This window comes from Dermacentor albipictus, chromosome 7 (genome assembly GCF_038994185.2).
Source record: "Dermacentor albipictus isolate Rhodes 1998 colony chromosome 7, USDA_Dalb.pri_finalv2, whole genome shotgun sequence".
In the NCBI taxonomy this organism is placed as follows: domain Eukaryota; kingdom Metazoa; phylum Arthropoda; class Arachnida; order Ixodida; family Ixodidae; genus Dermacentor; species Dermacentor albipictus.
This window is the reverse complement of record NC_091827.1, coordinates 91,609,576-91,626,463: the sequence shown is the minus strand read 5'-3', so window position 1 is coordinate 91,626,463 and position 16,888 is coordinate 91,609,576. Positions and strand designations below refer to the sequence as shown.

General features: G+C 48.2%; 1 protein-coding gene across 4 annotated transcripts in view; it reads right to left on the bottom strand.

Annotated features, from left to right (window-relative positions):
• LOC139048064 (phospholipid-transporting ATPase ABCA3-like) overlaps positions 1-16,888 on the bottom strand; it is a 176,055-nt gene that overhangs the window by 72,549 nt on the left and 86,618 nt on the right. For all 4 annotated transcript variants that reach the window (XR_011507473.1, XM_070522455.1, XM_070522456.1 and 1 more), the window contains 3 exons: positions 11,214-11,369; positions 10,614-10,824; positions 2,720-2,972 (listed from right to left, as the gene is read on the bottom strand). Coding sequence is in view for 3 of the 4 variants with exons in the window: in XM_070522455.1 (XP_070378556.1) it covers positions 2,720-2,972; positions 10,614-10,824; positions 11,214-11,369 (620 nt within the window). In the remaining variant the exon portion in view is untranslated. The remainder of the gene's footprint in view (positions 1-2,719; positions 2,973-10,613; positions 10,825-11,213; positions 11,370-16,888) is intronic.

Sequence of the window (16,888 nt, the reverse complement as noted above, 5' to 3'; positions counted from 1 at the left end):
CTGGTCTGTGTGTTGTAATGGATAATTTCAATGAATGCATACACTGTTCGCTTCACTTTGCTGAGCGCTTTTAGCCTCTGGTCTTACGATGGAATGAGCCATGGTATTTTTGCTTGCTTCGAGTACCTCGAGCGGCCAGCCGCGCTGCAATTTTGCAGCGTGACTTGCGTGCGCACGCGTGTGTTTACGGAGCGTTGAGGGAGAGTGACACGGGGATATATATATAAATATATATATATATATATATATATATATATATATATATATATATGGAATGTGAAAATCATTGGCAAGGTCACATAAACGGTCACACCAAAACATATACAAACAGCAAAGTGGCGGTAAGAGCCAAGGAACGCTATCGCTTTGCAAAACTGGGCCAATAAGTGATCCCTGCAGAACACCGCATAATAAATAGCCCCCTATAAGATTTGGCGTTTTATGCGAAGCATATTACGAGGGCTCAACCCAGCTCCTCAGGCGCGGCGGTGACCATGAAATCACGTGACACCGTGACGTCACGACAGAGGAGAAGTGGCTTTGGCTCAACTCTTGCAAGACGGGCTGGGTGGGAATCGAACCAGGGTCTCCGGAGTGTGGGACGGAGACGCTACCACTGAGCCACGAGTACAACGCTTCAAAGCGGTACAAAAGCGCCTCTAGTGAATGCGGTGTTGCCTTAGAAACGCGCTGTTTCTAAGGCGTGCGTCTCATGCTCAGGCGCACATTTCGTTGCCGCGCCGAACGCTGCTTTGCTCGACGCTCACCGCGTCCAATGCGGGGCGCGTAGTCGCTGCCCTGTAGCCCATTGTCTTACACCCCTTGGCGGGTCGACGGGAACGCTGTCGCGTTCCACTCTTGAAGGCGAAGAAGTAATGCATGAGTTGTTTCTTCGTCTAGCCGAACCAAATATAGCCAAGCAACAGCAGTTCACCAGGCTAAACAGTGGTTCAACAACTAAAATAAAGGCTAGTATGCTTCGCATCCTGGGCTTAACCTTACCTAAGCCACAGCCATTTTTTTAATACTCGTATACCGAAATTGATTTTGTAAATGGCTTAAGAGTTACAAGGCGGCATATCTTATTGCGTATATTTGAACACCTGTTCCACAAGTGGGTCATACTTGCTAAAGTTTAAAAAAAACTTTGTTACGGTATAGAATTCTGCAAATATTTGTTCTGTATATAATTATCTCCCAAATTAGCGGGGAACATGACGTAAGCGTCGGTCCTGTAACCCTTGCTCATCGCGAATCACCGAGCATTGAAGTAGTGGTAGCACCACATGTTCTGCTTCCCTGCTCATGTTCAGCTGTTACTGTTCTACGTTGGGCTTCATCAGGGCGTGTGGGCAGTCTGTTTGAAGCCACAATATGCAAACATGGGCACTGCAGTGCTAAGGGAAGCCTGAGCAATAGTTGCGGGTAGCTCAGGAACTAGACAAGAGGTTGGTACGGAAAACAATGTAGCTTAATCAGAAAGCTCCTGTAGTTGTTTTCTTATATTGTGTGACATGTTTAGGGCGCCGTTAAAGTCAGAGCACAAATGTACGTTCAGCTTTCAAGGACACTGGACGGCAATTGCAAACTAATTTGATGTTAATGACCTTGGTGTGGCGGCCTAAGTTCTGTAAGTAGTAGATCACACGTGCAGGAACCATCCATCAGGAAAAACACGCGATTTTATCTACAGGAGTGCTTCGCACGAGTAGTGAGATTATTCATATTCGCCGAAAGAATCGCCACGTCTTGTTAAACGGCAGATCATGTTATGAGCACCTTGCGAAAAATTCGGAGGCCTCGAGCCCAGAATGGCGGGCGATGTAAAGATCATAATTAGCTCAACTGATGTGCATGCACTCACGCGAGCACTTCGCCCTTCGTGAACCACAGCTGTATGCGCCTATCGCGAAGATGTGACGAAAGGTACTCCTCTAGAGAAAAGCCCTGTGAAGCGCGCATGAATATTGTATCACTGTGCGACTCCACTTCAGGCTAATTAATGTTACGTGGAGGGAGTCAATGCTGATTAAATAGAATTGAGATTCGTAAGTCACCTCAGTGCGCAAGAGTACGAGTGGGTGGAGCGGAGATATGAATTAAAGAAGAGTTTTACGATTCACAGCGACAGCATGGGTCCATCGCTGAAGACATAAAACGAAATACTCAATTCATTTACTGAGCACCTTGCGCCGGGAACATTTTTGATTGTTTGTTAGATAGGTTACGATTTACCTATAATAGTATTTCTGATAACGCCCTTGCTCCTCAGAGTGCCTATCATTACTCACGACACACACACACAAAAAAAATTCATCCAGCAGCCGCCGTGTATCGTGTTTTTTGTGATTTAAGCATGGCAGGTGGAATAAATTGTTAAAATGTATTAAATACCCCGGTTTATTGCGGCGCGTACGGCAATCTCAAGACTCTTTTGTTTATGCGAACACTGTTGCCCATCTAGGCCTGTATTCTTCAAAAGATGCCAAGATGTTCAATAAAAAAAAATAATGCGCAAGATGCGCGTGAACCTGCTACATCAAGTGTAACGCGCTGTCTGAAGTTGCCTAAAAGATAGCTACGCCTGCCAGCCAGAAATTTCAAGCACTGCTTGCTGCGCAGCAGACGCCGACTGTAAAAATTAACGACCACAATAGCTGCCTCTTACCTTTCTCTATACCCGAAAGACTCACTATCTGGATTAGGACGGAACGCACACCTGAGATAAATGTCTTCCATGGTGGTGACGGACACATTCATTTCCACTATGCCCAGCTTGGAACGGAAGCGCTCGAGCACCTTGAACATGTCCACGAACCCCTCGGACGAGGTCACCCCAAGAGACAGGCGCAGCACCTCGGCGCTTTCGGACACCAGCTGGACGGTGGGCACGTACGTCTTCACCACCATAATGATGCCCTGCACGTCGCATCGGCGCAGCCGCTTGCCGATTTCCATATGGTAGCCCGTACCTGCGCACAGACCGGCGATGACGGCAGCTTTAGAGCGCGGCTACTAGGCACCCGTTGCTGCGGCGAGTAACGGCGTCGGCGTAACAGAGTGAACGAGCACAGCAGATGATGAAAGAGCGGACTGGTAGCGCAGGGTAGAATGCAAGACGCGAGGAGGAAAGCGTAGAAGAAGGTTATGGTGAACGCGTGAGATGAAAGGCGTAGTGCGGCGACGACGGCTCCGAGATGGCGTCAGAGTAACGCGCATCGTCTGGGAGGTCTCTTGCGCTGCCTCTCCCGATCTCAAGGCTAGCGAGGCAGCTGTGCCACACTTCGCTCCGTCTGCAACGTGCCGCACGCCATATAAAGTCCTCGCCAGCCAATATATCACTAAATTAAGACGCGTATAAAGCTGAGCTCAAATTCCGCCTAATTAGGAAGTCTCGTAATCGTCGGTGAATGTTTTTCGTGCTCAGTTTCTGATGCTTCATTGGCATGCTTCTGGTGCTAAGTGCATTTAGCTAAATCGCGTGAGCGGTGTGCTGCTGTAAAAGCTTGTGCTCTCTGCACCGACACGATGCATCCAAATGACTTCGTTTTGAATGTGCATAGCGCCAATGTGGTCTGAAAGACAGCCCCACTGCTATACGCGGGTCGACAATCCGCAATGCCACAATCTACCTTTGAGAAACGCCCGTAATGGGAGGCTCGGAATTTAGTTTCGGACAACCCCGGGTTCTGTAGCGTGTACCACAAGTATGGTAAAAAGAGCGTTTTTACGTGTTCTTCCCCCTCGGAATTCGGCCGCCTCACGATTGCCAAACTCACGATTCATACTCCCTTATTTGTGCTCGGTTGGAGAATAAATAGCCATTTAACTGTTATCGCGGCTAAAGATGGTCGCTTTGGTGAGAGACGAGGGAGTGCCGAAGGCAAGCTTATTTATCATATTAATCGGGGTGCTGCTAGGGCTTGGAGGCAATAATGTCTTGAAATGAAGCAAAGGGTGCGCAGGTATTCAAGTGTACCAGAACTGAAATAAGCGGGTCGAATTAAGCACCATGCCTTCTACAAATAATGTTAAACTAAAGCAATAAAGACAGTTTATACGAAAGGTAACTGGCTTAAGGGTGCACTGCGCGGCGAAGACACCGAAAGCAAATGGTGAAGGCAATTCCGGAGTAAACGATAATATAGCCACAGTAGGTCAAGAAATGCAACTTCTTAATATGCTCTCTCGAGGATGCAGGAGATGATGGACGGCTCTGCCATTATGAGAGCCGCACACCGTTTGTCGCTCCTGCTTGCAGTTCGAGAGTGGTGGCCAGGAAGTCTAAGGCTATCACCGCAAAAAAATACTTGTAAGAATGATGATAAACGAAATAAGTTTGTGTTATTGACGCAATCCGATTTGCATCTTCAGTTCAATGTTTTAAGTTCAGAAAGCTTTTGATATTTATTAGATTTAAATTGAGCATGTGAGGTCGAGATAGTCCTGTATGTGAAACGAAATTGCTAGGACGAGTTAGCTTCAGTAAGTATTTAAGGGTGCTTGTTGGCTACGTGTGTAGTATAACCCCAATGTTCACGCATACACGCCTGGTACTCCATTCGCCTGACGATTCTGTAAAGGTTGGTTCCTGAACTTAGAAGCAGCTGTCTCTCTCTGCACGACAAACAGCGTCAAATGCCCATGAAATCACCTCACATACTACACCTAGCGCTCTCCAACTTGGCGGTGTGCTTTTATGTGAAGTCAATTCTGATAGGAGACACTTGCTGTTCAAACACCTGTTTCTTTCCCATAAAGTGCAAATAAACTTTAGCTATGTCCTGTGGTCCACTAATCAAGTGTTTCCCTTACGAGCTGACTCTCTCTAAAAAAAGAGAGCAAAGTTATTCGACATAAGCTGAAGCATTCTGTGCTGTCACAAACACGAGATAGTTCTTTATTTGTTACACGGTGAGAAGTCACGGTTGTGGTTAGCAGATTCAAGCTTGTTTTCCGTGCCGTACTTGCAGTATAGTTTAGCGGCTTGAAACGGTAGTGACGGCCTCTGCTGCATTCTGAAAATTCTGACTGTTTGTAGGCTCTCGCATTCGCGAATAGCCCGTAGGAAGACATGGAAAACTGCGCCTACTGCCAAAATGTTACCGCAGTGTTTCTTTTTTTTTATTTGGTTCTTCTAAGGCGCATAATAAGGGAAGGAAAGTATATGTAAAAAAAGGGAAGGGAAGCGCAGTCAAGGCTGGAAGTAGGTTTGGTGAAGCGATGGCATTAGCAAATTTGCAGAAGCAAATCGACATCAGCTAAGGCAAGAAAGGGGTGATTGGGCATCGCTAGGCACGTCTTCGTTCAGAGGGCGTAAAACAGGCTGCTGATGAAGGTACAGAAAGAAAGACTGGAAAAAAATGTGCGGATCTTACGCTCTGTGGGAATCGATGTAAGCAAATTTTTCTGCGCGGCTTGCTTTGATGGACGATAATTAGCGGTGATGTTGACAGGGAATGTTTAATTTCTTCAGCGGTTAATTCAAAGTGAGAGTGGTGAGTTGGTGGTAAGCCCAACCCCGTGTGCAGCACTGCTGTTTGTCTGCTTAGTACACAGAACGCACCGGGAGACGTGTTTGCTTAAGACGTGGTTATGCGCCATTGTTCATAATCTCTGAAAGGGTTTAGCGTATTCATTGGATCACATGGCACATTGCATCGTGAAATAAGTGTTAAACCTTAATTGAATTATGGGGCTGTACGTGAGGCACGGCGTATTGCCGGACTCTGGATAATAATTTTTACACCTAAATCTAAGTGCACAAGAATGTTGTATTTCGCTCCTGTTGAAATATGGCTGCTTTGGTTGGATTCGAGCCCGTGAGCTCGAGTCATGGAAGTGTTGGTTTGACGGGCGCGGAGTGTCGCCTGTACCCTACGGTGCTTTACTGTGGCTTTGCGTCTGCATGCCCTACGTCAATGGTCCGCTTGACAAATTCGCATGGTGTTCATTTTTCAGAAATATCAGAAGCGTACTGTACCGTACCGTCACGTTACCCGCAACTGCTGTCGTTTCTATTGTATTAGCGTTTCTATGCCTTCTCACGTCACCTTTTTCCTATCCCGCCCTCCCCTCTTGAATTAGAACAGCGTGCCAAGAGTGGTGTGTTCGAGACTGTCGGTTCTACCTATACTACGCCGCCTCTGCGTACCTGCTTTCCACCATTCTATGTAGCTTCCGTCTGAGCTTGCTCGCTTGTAGAAAGGCAAGCGCTGCAGTTTCTGCAATGCTTTTGAGTGGGGTCACGGACAATTACAGCTGTCAAGAGGCAGCTGCAGGGGGTATTATGCACTCTAGATGTGATGCAAAGGTCCAAACGAGTTTGTCACATCGCCTTTTCTGTCTGCCATGCTCCTTCCAAGTATATGCACGCTCTAAACCACGTGCGTGCGTGCAAGCAATCAAGCAAGCGAGCGAGCGAGAGAGCGAGCAGCAGCAGCAGTGGAACATTCGAACTTAGAGGCAAAGGAAACTTTGCTTTGAAAGGTTGTTTTGAAACAGCTCGGCTCATTCAAAACCTCGTAATGATCTGGAAGCGGTAATAGCACTTAGTTTAAAAAGAAAAGAAAAAAAAACGCACTGGCAGAGAGCGTATTGAAAGACAGTCAATACTCTGTACGTTAATGCTAGGGGACATGTAAAGGGATGACTTGTTGCAAGCGGTTGAAAGGGCCGGTAAACATGCGGACTAACGCCACAACTGCCGAGTGGCACCCTCTATTTGCAACTAATTTCTAGTAGACCATTTTCTCGCATAACAGCATTGCTTCCTTGCATACGGGACACGCAGAGCTTGTTTCTTAGGTTCGAAATGTCTGCTGTAGAACAACAAACCGACAATAGGTCGGTGTGGAGGAGAATCAAGCGAGGCTCTACTTTGCGGGTCCATGCAGTTCTGTCGTGCACTGTAGCTCGCGCCATTTGCGCGACCGATTCTGTCACTGTGGCGCTTTCAACGGTCTCTAGACAGCAATATGGCCAGGGGTTGCACGACTTTTCCTCCACGCCACCGACGCTGCCTGATGTTCACCAACGGTGCTTTCCCGGCGGCGGAAACCTGTCGTTAACCTGAGGACGCGCCCGCCTTTCCAATAAGTGCCACCAATCTTTTCTACCTATAAAAATATTCGCAGTTTAAATGGACACTAGGGAAGCAGCCTAATAACTTTTGTACAGAGAAACGCGGTGCTCACTATTTATGCCTCTGATGCGAAGTGTTATATTATGCAATGCTTGCGCTTATGCAGTATCCGCCATGGTCGCTTAAAGGCTATGGTGTCTTGCTGCTGAACTAGAGGTCACGGGGGTTCAACCTGGGCAGTTGCTGCTGCATTTTGATGGGGGTTAAATGCGAAAGCGCTCACGTATCTATAATAAGTTGGGCGTGGAAGTACCGCACGTAGTCACAATTGGTCCGGCGTCCCTACTATACAGCGTGCCATCTAAGCAGATTGCGAGTTTCTTAGTTAAACCCTGTCATTTTTTTATTTCTTGTTTATGCGCCGCAATGCAAACATGCCTTTAGGGTGATGCGACAAGGACGGAGAGGATATGAAATGCTTGTCGAGGTAAGAATAGCATTGATAGGTTGATGTCTAGAGAAGAGGCACGTTTAACCATTATGGAGGCAAAGGTTTGCGAAAATAGGCGTATACCCATTGGGACATGGCAAATAGACAAAGCATTGGATGGCCTAAATTCGCAAGATTTAAGAAAATCGAAGAAAAGTTCAAAATTACGCGCTCTTCTATTACGAGGTCTGTCTGCTTAAGAGATGTCTTCGAACCGAGGTTTTGTATCGTGTTGATGTCGTGCCGAACTGCGGCATCCACAATGGCACCACTCCGTTGTCACTCAAGGTTTTCTCCCGCACGCATAAGTAGGAGAATCCGGTGGTACATAACAAGTAACCCAATAATGTGGCAGTCCATATATTTAAAAAATAGAAGAAAATTAAGTGAGCCGTTGAATAGTACGCACTCTTTCATTAGGAGCACCTGTGTTTTTTATAGATTGCGTTATACAAGTTTCACGTCCCTATTTCACGTTTCACGACGCAGAATTCAGTTGCTCTCAATAGCCATATGTGTTAACTCTGTGCTATATAAACCATTTTGCGGTATTTTATTGGACAGATACTCAGCGACCCCCACGAAGCCACAACGGAGGGTGCTAAAAATTCTTCGCTTCAAAAAGGTGTCCACAAACGTTTCAATGCGTAAAGCACCTGAATTACGCATCTGTTAAGTTTTGTTGCACGTTCCCCTATACGGGGACTATTTGAAACTATTTCGCTACTCGAGATTGAATTGGATTGGAGAAACTTTAATGAAAGTCCTGCAGGACGCACGTCAGCATGCAAGTGGGAGTCTCCCACGCAGGGGCTGACAGGGAGTACCTGGCGGCCGCTGCGCGAGCCTGCTGGACGGCCCATTGCTGGTGTTGTAGTAGCTGGCTTCGTATGGTCCGTATGGAAGACAAGATGTCTTCACAGTTTTCTAAGTCCTGTAAATTTCTCGGTACTTTCCAAGTTGCTATATGACTGAGATCTTAAGAGCAGATTGATCCACACCTCTGAACTTTACTCGTGGAACTTGTCAACTCGTCGAATACAGAAATTCACTTACGGAAAGGATGGTGAGTCGGCCTGACCTCGGTGACTGAGTACTGCGGGGTCGAATGGTTATCTCATCGCGCGGCTGCTTTAAGGTAACGAGGTTTGAAAGCAACCAGCCGATCAACTTGGGTCACTCAGTACATGCAAATGTGTGCATACGTGCATCTCTTCCACGTAGCTCTTTCATGCTGACATGGGTCATTTGCGATACGGGGCTGGGTAGGAACCGCTGTTCGAAGAACCTCTTTGAAGCCAAGTTTCGTCACTGAGTATGGGCCAGTAGGTGTGTTCCGCTCTACCATGAACATATTTGACGCCAATTTGGGTAACTAGGTGTGTGCCACTGCGAATGTGCCACTCTGCTTTGATGAGAAAAGGATCCCTTAAATGCCCCCGATGTTGAGCGCAATCAATTCACGCCACAACAGTTCCTCAAGGAGTCAAATCGAACTCCATTGCAGGCTGCGCCACAAATGCGATCGGCATGTGCCACTTTTCAATGAACCTCTAAATAACTTGGGTCACAGTCTGTGCCACTGGATGTCGGCATGCCAGGGAACAATTCTCAGCGCTGGCAGGCGTCGGCCCGCCATGCTTCTCGCCTCGGGAGCTACGCACGGACTTATCGGCAGCGACACTAGATGGAGCAGCGCGTCCAAAAAGAAGCGCGAGAGAGGAACCCCAGTTCTCGCACGACGCGCTTTCCACCATATGCATGCAACTGTGCGCCATGCATTTCGGATGCCATTCGTAGTCTTTGTGGTGGTGGCGTTAGATCACGCTGAGCGTTCTTAGAGATGCGCGAAAGAGGAGTCCCGCTGCAGCACACGCCTCACACGTAACTGGTTTGGACTGTGGCAATACGTTGCGAGGCTATATTGATTCAATGCTAACGCATTACCATGGACAGTAATCGTGAGATGGGTTCTACCAGATTTTTGTTTTGTTATTCCTTCGTGCGTAGTTTGTTTTAACTTTCCAGCTGCGAGACTAGCCCATTGGTGACGGAGGACGCTGCCTTCGTACCAAGACACGTGCACTGCGAGAAACATTTATTGCAATAGGAGTAGGGGGTATCCTATCCAGTGCCATGCAGTTTTTGTTGGGCAGCATTCAGGTGAAGTTCAAACCGGGTTTGTGTAACCGATGTCTAGCCGGTATCTACCTGTTTTCGTGTGCTGATCCCGAAGATAGTGGTGTTTGAAAATGTGTGCCGATGTGCCACTGAGTACGCCCCGCTCTTCAATGAACTTTATGACACCCTTTTTTTGTCATATTGGTGTCATCCTGATGTCCCACTGGGTAAGTTCACTGGGCGCACAAGGTATGTGCTACTGCCTATGTGACGCTATTTAATGAGCCTCGTGAACGCCAACTAGGGTGACTGTGCGCCACAACAACTAAGAATCGGAACAGTGTCACATCTATGTGATTGCGTCGATGTCAGTTTGAGTTGACTGTTGTTAACGTGGTAAGCATACTGAGGATACCTCACACACTTCTTATGTTTCTGTTATGCCCGTCTCCAACCACTTTCCAGCCAACTTGGATTCACTGGACAGTCTGTGGTTTAATGGGTAGAGGATCGGGGCTGCTTTGCCGAACGAAGTGGGCTCATAACCAACTGTTAGACCACTACGTGATTGTGTGTGAATGGAGCATGTAATGCTGGATATGCCCCGCTCTTCAATTACCTTTTTGACGTCAGCCTTGGCTACATAGCACGGGCCACTGGATATTTGCTGCTCGCCAATAAACTTCGTTGCTAACGTGGGTCCTTGGGTATGTACCGCTCTTCTATAACATCTTGGATGCCAATTTGTGTCAGCGCGTATATGGAACTGGGCGCATGCCACTCTTCACCATAATAATAACAGCATAAGATACATATGAGTTGCACGCTCATCATAAACTTGATTGCTCATTGCACTGACATGGCCAATCATCCCCGTAATATGGATGCGCCACCAGTTTTTCTTTTCCGTCAGCGTACCGAATCGATGCTTGAGGAACTGCGAAGATCCACAGCACCGTATCGTGCCCTCGGCCAGGATGGCGATTCGGTCCCCGACGACATCCGCTTCTTCCATATCGTGCGTGGTGAGAAGCATGGTGCACGACCGGCGCATCTTCTGCAGCAGGTCCCACACCTCGTGGCGGCTCTCGGGGTCCAGTCCGGCTGTCGGTTCATCCAGGATGAGTATCTGGACGACGTGGGACGAAGTGAGTCAGCAAAATCTAAAGAAGCTGGTGAAGGACCAAATTGAGCTCCTAAAGAGCTCCTCGCCGGGCCCTAACGAAAATTCGTTTATACACTGGACATTTTAACTTGGTCATTATTAAAACAATCGATGCGCTGAAATTTTAGCAAGAGTGGGAAAGGTTCCGTAAATTTGCTGTCACGCATTCAATTAGAGGTTCCAGCAGAAGCTTCCACATTTCAATACAAACAAGTGCGACAGTTGAGCATTGTTGGGTTAATAAATATATGAGGTATGATGCGCCGCAATGGCGTCCGTCATGCAAAAACTGACCCGGTACCAAAACTAATAGAAGGTTCATCGGGCAAAGCACTTCAGTTAGAGCTTAGCACCTTGGGATCGGCGAGGATTGCAATGGCTAGGACGAGCTTCCTCTTGACACTCGAAGGCATGGCCCGCGGCAGACTATGCAGGTGTGATCCGAAGTGAAACGACTTCACTAGGAGCTCGACCTGCTCTGTGATGGCTTCGGGGGCGACGCGCTGAACCTGAAATATAAATTAAAAATGAAAATACGTTTCGATATGGCAAATGTAAAGGGGCAACGTCATGTACACATGTGTCCACGCGACTTGTTCCTGTTAAACCCACGGCGGTAAGCTTAGCTGCTACGTTAAACAGTCTCTATTAATCCTTTGTTATTCCTGTAATGTCTGTATATGTACTCTATAATATTGTAACGGTTACGAAAGGCACGTAAAAGAAGACGAAGAGAACGAGGAGTTAGAGAGGCCGTACTGCGCTACGATCACGTTACGACCAGTGTCCATCTCCTGTAAATAAAACATTTCTTCAGAACTCTTCGCAACAGGTGGAGGTGAGAGGTAATGGACACCCGACGACGGAGGCTGAACCACAAGTTCTTCGACAGAGCCATCGCCTTGCTGGACTGCCGCCGAATCCACCGGAGCTGAATATGTCCCAACACGCAGACGAACAACGGCCCATTCCAACTGCTGTGTCAGCCAGTTCCGTTCTACAACTGAGAGATGCGCGTCCCTTCGCCGGAAGATCGGACAAAGACGTCGAGGAATGGCTCATCCGTTATCACCGGGTGAGTGCCACCAACAAGTGGAATAGCGCTTCTCAACCTTCGAACGTCATGTTCTTTCTAACTGATACTGCGTTGGTGTGCCTCGACAATCACTAGGAAACATTAACAACATGGGGAAGAAGTGTTTCGGAAATCAAAGAGCGATTCGGCGACACTGCGACGAAAAAGAAAAGGGCAGAACAGAGGCTACTCCAACGCGCGCAAATGCCAGGCGACACCTGCATGACCTACATTGTAAGCAGTAATAAAACTGTGCAGGATGGTGGACACTGGAATGTCTGAGGAAAACAAAGTCGGGCACATACGAAAAGGAATTGCGGAAGATGTTTAGAATTTCCTCATCGCAAAAGACAACCTGGTTTCCGTCGCCGGCATTATTCGGCAGTGTCGGACTTTCGAGCAACTAAAGGCGACGCGCATCACGCCGACGTTTGGCAGGCTTGCCAATGTGACGACACTTGCAAGCGTAGACAGTAACCAGCCCCTCGATCTTGCATCAACGATCCGACAAATAGTTCGGGAAGAGCTCAGCCTGCACGCGCAAGTGACTCATCCAGGCACTCATGGCTTCCGCCTACCACCAGATTTCGAGCCAAATGGGGGCATCCTCCTCCCAATATCCTGCGGCGAGGGGCACTGAGGATTGTGAACTCGCGCTCCAACAGTAGCAACGTCTCTACGACAGAGGCATACTTATGACGCTTGGCCACAACGAGAACAGCCGCGTTTTTATCCCGGAGGCGCTATGACTTCTGTCAGAACGCGACAAGAACAGCACTGACCGTACTACCACGACGTGACTTATGAACGATATAACGGATTTCAGCGAGCAGCACAGACATGTTATCCACATGACAACGAACTTTCTCGTCGTCCGCAGCAGCTTAGCATTGGTTTCGTGGAAGATGCTGTGAACCGCGACCCTCCCTTGTGCTACAAATGCGGTTCCGCAGGCCATATAGCTCGGTATTGTCGCCAAGGCCGTCAATCACGAAGGACACCACCCATGTTCTCGCCACCCGGAACCCGTACTTCATATGACTTGCGGACAACCGATTTGCTCTCGATGGGCCACTTCTAAGACGAGGCAAGACGCAGCGATTCGCCAGTATCCGAGAGGAGGTTGACACCCCAAATAGCCATCCCCGTTCTTCTTCATCCCCTCGGCGCCGTTCTTCCTCACCGCCACCGGGAAACTAGTATCCGTGGCCAGTGGAGGTGAGGTCACTGGACGGTCTTTGCAAGAAATACCTCTGCGTGCTGTGATGCTCAAAAACAGAGTGAATGTGTCGATTGACGGAGTGCCGACCATGGCGTTCGTTGATACTGGGGCGACTGTGTCTGTGATGAGCCTTGCTTTCAAAAACCGTCTAGGCCACAAAGTTATGTTTTCTTGGAACGACGGTATTACCTTTCGTGGAGTAGGCGGAGAGAGGCTTCTTCCCTTTGGTGTTGTTGGATCTGGAGACGATCCCACCGCTGTCAACCAGTTGTCGGATCTGGAGGACAATCCCAGTTGCTGCCCCCCAGATTTTGGACCTTGCCGTTGGGTGCGGGAGTTGGCCGAGGTTGAGGAGGACTTTGAGATGAAAACTGGCAGTTTATTTGCAGTGTGATTACAAAGAAATTAACAGTCATAAAGTCATTATGGGCCGGCAGCAACTCGGACGCTGCGGCCCGTGGCAAGAAGCTCGAAAGAGATGAGTGAAGGAATGCTCCCTTGCTGATCCCGGTCTCTGGCTTCTAAGCCCTTCGGTGTCTCGAAGACACGTCACGTTCGGCCAAACGGCGAGCCCACTCCGGTGTCGTCATTTTCGGCCAATGGTAGGCGCCCGTGCGATTGTGTCACACCCGGCGCACAGGGTCGCTCCTTGGGCCCCAATTGTCCGAGTGCTTACTTCTATCTGCGGTATTGCAATTCTGACTTGCAAGCGCCGTCACAAACGCGGATGGGGCCGACGTTTCAGTGCTACAAAGCAGCTTTGCTCGGGCCCTGCGTTACCTGGAACCGTGCCAGCCTTCCGCTACACTTTCGGGAAGAGTCAAGCAGTGAATAGCAACACCTGCGGCGCACGAGGTGGGGGACACCAACTCGTTTGCACGTGGCGCGCCTCGGGAACGGAGTATATGTGCTTCTCCGCTCCTCAGTTAGCTGTGGCGCGATTCGATGTGGTCCGGTGAACTCGAAGCAGGCTCAGGAAGCGGTCCCGTATCTAACAGTGTTTGTGCTGTGAGTGTTTTGTTGGCTGGGAAAGTGTTTGTGTCGGAATTCCTTGTTCTTTCTCATTGTTGGCACGATGTTATTCTTGGTATCGATTTTCTTGAACAGTGCGGCGCTTCCTTGTGCTGGGGGTGTGGCGAAATATTATTGAACAAGTTATTTATATGAGGGCATTCCGAATAAAGCTCGCGTGGTGAAGATAGGGACACAGACACACTCAGTTTTCTTGATGAACCCATTACACCGTCGTGGTGCCTTACGCCCGTTGCTGTTGCTGCAACTACTGCTGACGCTGATTGTGTTGACCTTGCAGTTAGGCATTTCCGCATAAACTGTGCTAAAAATATACTTGAGCCCTGCTCTGTCGTGTGCACGACGAAAGGAGTCGCCACATTGTGTGCGCTGAACTGTACCGCCGCGCCGGTTGTTCTTTATTGCGGTAGGAAAATTGCTCTCTTCGATGAAGCCACATGTAGCTGAATAGCTGCACTAACTGCGGACGTCTCTAGAGCTTGCTCTCCTTGCGATAATCGCCATTCTGAAGAGCTAATGCTTGGCATGATCACGAAGGCTTTCTGTACATCGGAACGGCAAGCATTGGTACAGGTCCTTGCCAGGCATGAGGCTGCATTCGACTTAACGCATGGAGATGCACCCCTTTATTTACCGTCGTCTCGCGGTCGTCACAGAATAGATACAGGCTCAGCACACCCCATCCGCCAGAAACCCTGCCAAGTTTCATCCTCCAAGCGCAATGTTATTGCAGAGCAAGTCAAGGAAATGATGAACGAAGGTGTCGTTCAGGAGTCTAGTCCATGGGCAGCCGCAGTAATCCTGGTCCGAAAAAAGATGGCTCCTAGACATTCTGCGCGGATTACCGATTACATGCAGTGACGAAGAAGGATGTCTATCGACTACCGCGAATCAATGACGTCATTAATTGCTTACACGCTGCTTCTTACTTCTCGGCACTTGATTTGCGATCGGGCTATTGGCAAATCCCTATGGATTCTGCCGACAAAGAAAAGACCGCTTTCGCGACTCCAGATGGCCTATTTGAATTTAACGTTATGCCTTTTGGCCTTTGCAGTGCTCCTGCCACCTTCAAAAGATTCATGGACACGGTACACTACGTGGTTTAAAGTGGGAGATATTGACGCGTGTACTTATCTTTATCGGGCGACCACGTTTCGCCGCCTAACAAATGTAATCGCACAGCGCGGGATGCGCCTGCATGTATCCGAAGTTTCTGGAAAGTTATCGATGCTTCTATCCGGCTGTCTGTTGTCGCCGAACCCTGTCTTATCTGATTTCATCGCGTGACGCGAATGGTGTAGAACTTTGTGGAAGACACGCGGGTCCGAACGATTAGTCTGGAACGTTCGACGACTGCAGTATAAAAGCCGACGCGCTTGACCCGCTGATCAGATTTTCGACGATCGCCGACCGTGTTCGCCGCTATCGTTGTGCTATAAGTGTAGCCTCTTTTGTGGGCACAGGTTCGCCCAATAAAAGTTAGTCTTGTGTTCCACAGTATTGCTACTGTGTTCTTTGACGTCACGACCACGTGACAATATACATGTGTTACCACGATGATGCTGTAATCTTTGGCCGCACGTTTGAAGAACATAATGAACGCCTCAGCCTTTTCTGCGGGAAGGCCGAGGAAGGTACGAGCGGAAGGACGGGTACTGTTGCGAGGATGGGCGGCAAACAGGGGGTGGACTGTCACTCAACCACACGTTCGTTCATCCGTTCGTTAAGGCTATTCGCTTACATTGACAATCATCGCCGATGGTTTCTGCATAACTTTTTTTTGTTAGGTTATCTTCTTCACAGTTTTTGCATGGCAATTTCGAATCACACACTTCTCCAGCACTAATGTATTTGTAGCTCATGTATTATTCAGTAATTATTATTTCACAAAATCGTCAATACCCCACTCCTCAAATCAATCTAGTTTTTAGGATTTGTAACAGCAACCAAATACCGGCGACTTTGTCCTCACTGTGAAACACTTTATTCCGTTCCAAATTGCAAAGCAGAATTCAATCATCATCCGAATAACTTTAGTGTGTCCTTTTTGTGTATGTGGCAACAAAAAATTGTGGAGATCCCACGCAATATGAGAATCGACGTTATGCGAATCATTTTTTCAGGCATTTTGCTATGCAGCACTGTTTCGCAATGCGTTAACAGGTTAACACATGCGTTATTGTAAGTACAGTATTCTTGTGCGAGACGCAACAGTGAGATACAACGCGAGAGTGGGTGTATTTGCCGACCCCAGCAAGAACGATGACGACGGTAACGAGGTAACGACGATTGCATCATTTCTACAACCGATTGAATTCCTGTGAACAAGACACACCTAGGTGCGAAATTGGCAAGAAACGTAGAAACCAAATGCTAATTGACGGCATCATGTGGCATCACTCGCAGCACAAAAGCGAGTCGCTTGACGACCAAACTGTGGTACAACCTACGTCCTACCAGCGGCGTCGTGCACTACTCGACTTGGCTGATCTTCGAGCGGCCAGTCATGCGGCCATATTGCGTGTATTCACGGCCTCCTTTCGCGCTAGGAAAGACCTTTATGTAGCACGTATAGACTGACAAAAATCTGCATCGGTGGATTTTCATGTTGCTCTAAAATGTTCTCACTGACACTTTTATTCTACTTATAACATTTGAGAAGTTGAATAAATGAGACAAATCATGTAATGAGGTGG